The sequence below is a fragment of the Tupaia chinensis genome, unplaced genomic scaffold, assembly GCF_000334495.1.
Source record: "Tupaia chinensis unplaced genomic scaffold, TupChi_1.0 Scaffold143624_1, whole genome shotgun sequence".
In the NCBI taxonomy this organism is placed as follows: Eukaryota; Metazoa; Chordata; class Mammalia; order Scandentia; family Tupaiidae; genus Tupaia; species Tupaia belangeri.
Window position 1 is genome coordinate 220570 of NW_006203472.1, and position 6220 is coordinate 226789.

At 63.1% G+C, this 6220-nt stretch overlaps 1 protein-coding gene across 1 annotated transcript in view; it reads left to right on the plus strand.

The window, feature by feature from the left end:
* MUC6 (mucin 6, oligomeric mucus/gel-forming) overlaps nucleotides 1–6220 on the plus strand; it is a 26721-nt gene that overhangs the window by 1214 nt on the left and 19287 nt on the right. The window contains exons 2-8 of the mRNA XM_027766683.1: nucleotides 4291–4353; nucleotides 4686–4748; nucleotides 4901–5141; nucleotides 5209–5335; nucleotides 5634–5724; nucleotides 5802–5911; nucleotides 6048–6217. Of these exons, the coding sequence (XP_027622484.1) occupies nucleotides 4291–4353; nucleotides 4686–4748; nucleotides 4901–5141; nucleotides 5209–5335; nucleotides 5634–5724; nucleotides 5802–5911; nucleotides 6048–6217 (865 nt within the window). The remainder of the gene's footprint in view (nucleotides 1–4290; nucleotides 4354–4685; nucleotides 4749–4900; nucleotides 5142–5208; nucleotides 5336–5633; nucleotides 5725–5801; nucleotides 5912–6047; nucleotides 6218–6220) is intronic.

The window sequence follows — 6220 nt, forward strand, 5'->3', positions numbered from 1 at the left end:
ATGGGAGGCTGAGGGGTAGCCCAGGCCCCGAGGCCCCTCCTCGGCTCGTGACCAGCCCAGTCTGCAGAGCCCAAGTGTGCAGCAGCCTCAGGGCATCAAGACCAGGGGCTGGGAGGGGCTCGCTGTCCCTCACCCCTCGGGGCCCAGGGACAGTGAGGCTCCCACTCCACCCTGTCCACCTTCCTGTGAGCTGAGCGTAGTGGCCAGGGAGGAAGGACCGTGGTCTGGAGCAGCGGCCAAGGACAGCCCGACGCGGGTGTGTGGGGCGCCCGGGCCTGGTGATCACCCCTCTCTGGTTGGCCCTGGGCCCTAAGAGAGCCAGAAGGGGTGTAGGGAGCAAAGGACAAGCCCTGGAACAACCCACAGAGGCTTGTGGGCGTTGGAGTCAAACCCCAGGAGAACACAGCTCTACCAGGTCCAGAGTCTGTGAACAGAGCAGGCACCGCGGTGGGCTCCGGGCCTCAGAGTGCCCGTCAGCGCAGAGGGCAGTGTTTTCCAAGCAGCTGCCGCAGGGCTGGAGGAGGGGAAGCGCGTTGGGTGTACGCAGGCTCGGGCCTGCCTCGCTGCTCGGCACAGCTGCCCCCCAGGATGGATGCCCAGGATCTTCTGCCAAATGCCCTCCAGGGGCCAGCTGAAGGCAGCCTGCCGTCCTGCCCCGCCCCTGCCCGCTGCAGCCACAGGGGAAGCCCACTCTTGCTGGCCATGGGCACCAGGCCCTCCCCCTCCCTGTCTACCCTACAGGGGCAATGCCTGCCCAAAGGCCAGGCTCTGCGCTCCCAGGGACCAGCTGCTTCTTCCTCGGTCCTTGGCCTGCCACCCCTCCTCAGCAATCCAGGAGGCCTCCTGGGCTGACAACGGCTAAGTAGAGCACAGCCTTAGGAGCCCAGCCTAGGGGCTGCAGCGCTGTGTGGGCCTCAGACCCGGGGTGCAGTGCATCCCGCAGGCCGGCTGCTGCCCACTGAGCCCGCCCCACCCTCACCCACAGGCTCTGCCTTTCACTCAGGGGCAGATCTGAGCCCCACCCAGGGCTGCCTTCTGATCTGTCACTGGGACCCTGCCCAGCCCCTCCTCTGGCTGCACCCCTCACATGAGGGCTGAGGGACAGGTGGCAGGAGGGGTTGGAGCTGGCCCAGCAGCAGAGCAGATCCTGGGTCTCTGTGGTGACAGACCCAGAACCAGGAGTGGGAGGTGTGGACAGGCCACAGCTCAGGGCTCAGGGTCAAGGGAGCTGCCAGGTCTTGCGCCATGAGGCACAGGGGCGAGGCTTCTGTCCATCATCTTAGCAGAAGCTCTTGGAGTGACAGCTCTGCAAAGGCCCCGGGGTTGGCAGGGTCAGAGGGCCTGGACTGTGCGGTGCAGAGGGAGGTCCTGAGGTGGGCCAGAGCAACCCGGAAAGCACAGGGGTGGGAGGGCTGTCAAGCGTGCAAAAGGAAGAGCCAGTGCACGGGCTGAGAAAGGCTGGGGTGGCCACGGGGCCAAACGGCAGGAGGCTCAGACAGTCCGGGCCGCAGGGGCCGTGACGCAGGGGCCTCAGAAGTGTCTTCAAAGGTGCCTCCAGTTGGGGGGACGGGTCATTGTCCAGACAGAGCCCGGGCAGCTGGTTCTGGGAGGGCGACAGCAAGAGCTCTCCGGGGAGGGGGCTGCCTGTGAGGGGAAGGGGAAGCACCTGTAGGGGGTGCACCAGGCACAGCCATGGGGCACCCAGGAAGGAGCCAGAGACGAAGACGGGGCCAGAGAGGGACCTGCATTCTCTGCATGACCGGGCCCCCAATCGTCACCATCCCACCGGAAAGGTGGAACCACGGTCACAGAGGGTCTTGGCCAGAGAAGGCTGATCAAGGCTCCATCCCCACAGAATGAGCTGGCCCAGGGATTACAGGTGGTGGACTCCCCAGATCCCACAAGATGGGATCCTGCAGAGGGGGATGGGTGAGGGGCGGCCCTGGCCAGCTTGCTGTCCTGCCCTGAGCGAGAGCTGGAGACCCCTCCTCCCCTTTGGGATAAGCACAGCAGAAGACGGGTACAAGCCGGGTACAAGCCGGGTGCAGCTGAGCAGAAACGACCTCGTGGTCACAGGGGACCACGTGTGTCCAGCCATGGCCACAGCCTTCTTACATCCAGTCACTCACTACCGCCTCCCAAGGAGTCACCAGGCCCACCTGGAGTCCTCTCCTCACCCACAAGAGGCAGGACGCACCCTGCGCCCTGGCGCTGCTCAGACGCCCAGCACTGGTGCCCAGCAGTAACAGGGAGGGGCAGCAGCTCCTTCCAGAAACTCGGCATGGGGTCCTCAGGTGGGGAGGGGGCAGGAGCAGACCCTCTGAGCCACAGAGGTCTTTGGGGGTGCCCAGTGTGCATCCAGCAGGTAGGGTGGGGAGCCACAAGACTGGGTCATCTGCCTGGCAGCTCTCAGGCACGTCCCCGAGCTGTGTGACAGAGCTGTGTGTCAGAGCACACAGGCAGGGGCCAGGGCTCAAAGAAGGTGCATGAAGTCTCCATGTGGGTACGGGGGGGGCACCCCATTCCCCACCCTCCTGCTGCCCTGCTCCCGAAGTCACTGTGACCAACGCTATGAGGGCATTTCCCTGGCAGTGGCACCACAGTCCAGGACCCAGCAGCAAGCTGTCCCGGAGGCTGCCAGGGAGGAAAGAAGCAGAGCCCAGTGGCAGCCTGCCAAAGGCAGGGAGAGCTCACCGTGGAGCCTTGCCCTCTCGAAGCAGACCCCACAAGGAGATGGGCGGCCAGGCAGAGGGTCAGCCCTTACCCTCTCCCAGCACAGCCATGCCCACTGCCCTTGCCCTCGCCCTCCCGCCAGGCCCATTAAGGCTTCGGGTCCATGTGGCGTCTCACCGTCGGCCCTGGTCTTCTCGGTAATGGCCCGTGTGCCCTGGACCTGGGCTCTCTCTGACAAGCCCCAGGGTGCCTGGCACATCTGGGGAATGAGCCAAAGCTGGAGCCAGGCAGGCAGGCAGGTACCTCCAGGACCAGAGAGTCCAGTGTCTCAGGGTGCACCTGCCCTAAGGCCAGCACCGGGCCAGAGTCCACGCCTCCCCAGGGAACCCCAGCCAGCTCTGCTCCCTGCCCACCTCCCAGTCTTTGCAGGCCCTTGCTATCCTTCCCTGCAGCCACTGGCCATCCAACAGGCTAGAGTGCCCCAGGGCTGCTGCCTCCCCACCCTTGGGGCCCTGCAAATATGCCACCTCCTCAGGGAGGCCCTCCCATCCCCTCCCCATGCATGGCAGCCTCTGCACACAATCCCCCTGTGCTTATCAGCCTTTTGATTATGCAGGGGTGTGTGTTGTACACTTTGCCTTCCTAGAGCTCATGGGAGGCCCCCAGAGGGGCCACACTATGGCACTGTGTCCTCAGCATGTGGCCCTGTGGCAGGCACAGGACAGGAGCTCTATGCAGACATCCTGAACTAATGAACGAATGAGAGAGCAAGGAGAGAAGGTGGAGTGTGTGAAGAATGAAGTGGGGGCACCAGGCTCAGGCCTAGCAGCCAGCGTGTGCCACTGTTAAAGCCTGCACCCGCGCTGAGTCATGGACCTCCCACTTATTTTTTTTAAGAGCTTTTTTGGTTTAGTTTGATTTGGTTTGGTTTGGTTTGGTTTTGCCATAGGGTCATGCACTGGCCAGAGAGAGAAACAGGGACAGCAAGAGGGAAAGTGAGAAATCACCTCCTGGGGGGATGGCCATGACACAGTCCCTTTTCTTCCATTCTCTTCCGAGGATCTTGGGCATACATGCGCACATGCCTAGCGTGAGTTTTAAGTCACCCCATTCGGGACTCAAACTGTGTTCGGCCATGTGGGAGTCTAGCAACATAACTGCGACACCATCTGCTGGTCCCAAGACCTCCCACTTTTTATTTTGTGGAGAGGCTTTTATGTTTTGTTTTTGCTATAGGGTGCATGTACTTGCCAGAAAGAGAGAAACAGAAAGCAAGAAATCACCCCCCAGGGGGGATGGCTACGCTGCAATCCCTTCTCCTCCATTCTCGTCTCGGGATCGTGGGCGCACACACATATGCACCTGGCATGAGTTTAAGCCACCAGACCCAGGACCTGAACCACGGTCGACTACATGGGAGTCCAGCAACATAGCCACTATACCAACTGCTGGTCCCAAGTCCTCTCACTTCTAACAAGCTGAGTGCTGTTTGCAGCCAGAGCAGGGGCAGAAGTCACACAGGCAGGGTAGTGAGGTGGCTGCTTTGCAGAGGTGGGAGAAGCTGTCAGGGCCGTGGTGGGGGGTTCCCAACACTGACCACAAGTTCTGTCCATGCAGGTCTGGATGACACTCCTTTTGCCAACCCAGGCCTCCAGAGACCGAAGGATTCTCCACAGACAGGTGAGAGCACCTGGCGGCCACCGTCCTGCTGTGTGGAGTACCCGGTGTACAGTGTGCCCAAGGAAGGGGCCTAGAGCCCGAAGCATGCCACATGGGGACACACGTGATAGTGTAACCGCCTCAGATTCACTCGGGTGCCCGTGGTCCAAGGTTTCCGTGAGGAATCCAGTAATGGGAGTGCCGCGCCCCAGCTCCAAGCCAAGGGCCCTGACCCAGAAGAGACAGGTGTTGTGGGTGCTCAGCTAAGCAGTGAGCCCTGCCTGGCCCAGACCCGTGTAGGGGGCACCTGTGCTAGGAACAGGGAGACTGAGTTGCAGCTTTGTGTCTTACAGATTCCGAGGACGAGGCCGATGGTGCGAGAGACCCCACTGATGACAAGGGTGGCCTGCATTCCTGTAAGGCACGGGGCAGGGGGCGGACCCCAGTCTACAGTGGGTGGGCCTGGAGCATGGCCTGGGGATGAGGAGGCCAGGTCTCTAACCACCCCACCCCCTGGAGGAGAGTCCAGACCCCTCGGCCGGGGTACGAGCTTGCACCGTCTCTGCAGCTCCAGACAAGGGCTGGTGTGCGACGTGGGGAGCCGGCCACTTCTCCACCTTTGACCAGCACCTGTACGACTTCTCGGGGACCTGCAACTACATCTTTGCAGCCGCCTGCAAGGACGCCTCGCCCACCTTCAGTGTCCAGCTGCGGCGAGGACCAGGCGGGAACATCTCACGGGTCATCGTGGAGCTGGGGGCCTCTGTCGTCACTGTGAACGAGGCGACCATCTCCATCAGGGACATCGGGTAGGCCTTGGGCCTGCTGGGCAGCCAAGCGCCAAGCGGGTAGCCACTGACTGCTCTTGGCCCACAGGGTCGTCCACCTCCCCTACACCAGCAACGGACTGCAGATCACACCCTTTGGCCAGAGTGTGCGGCTGGTGGCCAGGCAGCTGGAGCTGGAGCTGGTGGTCATATGGGGGCCAGACGCCCACCTCATGGTGAGGACGGGCCTGAGCCACGGCCCAGGGGCCGAGCAGGGCCCAAGGGGGCACCCGGCCCACAGTCCCTGCTGAGGGCCTGAACTGCAACATAGCCAGGCCCTTCCTGCAAAGCAGAGCTCACTGGGCCAGCAGCCCGGGCCAGGTCTGTGCTTTGTTCATGGCTCTCCCTCTCCTTGAGAGCAGAGGCCATCAGCCACAACATCCAAGGCGGAGCACGGTGGGCAGACGGGGTGCTCTGGGCCCTGGGAGCGGCCCCCAGCCCCCGGAGGGCCAGCAGCGTCCATCCCGCCCACAGGTCCTGGTGGAGAGGAAGTACATGGGGCAGATGTGCGGGCTGTGTGGGAACTTCGACGGGAAGACAACCAACGAGTTCCTGAGCGAGGACGGTAGGCGGTGGGCACTGGGCTGGGCCCCGTCCACTGGCCCAGCCCAGTGCTGACCCTCCCCCTTCCCACGCCCCTAGGCAAACTGCTGGAGCCCCACAAGTATGCTGCCCTCCAGAAGCTGGATGACCCCAACGAGATCTGTGCCTACGAGGCCATCCCCAGCCCCCTGATCCTGCAGGTCCAGCACGTACGTGAGGCCATAGCGGGGTTGACCACAGGTCTGGCGGGGTCTATGAAGCCAGTGACGGCTCACCCCAACAGCCAAGTCCCCAGCAGAGTATGGGGTGGGGCCTGACCCGTGACCCCCACTGGCCCTCTGCCAGGCCCGGATCTGCACCCACCTGCTGGCCCTGGTGTCCTCGGAGTGCACCGTGCCCAAGGAGCCGTTCGTGCTGAGCTGCCAGGCAGACATGGCCACGTGTGCCCAGCCAGGCAGGCCAAGCTGCAGCTGTGCCACGCTGTCCGAGTACTCGCGCCAGTGCAGCATGGCCGGCCA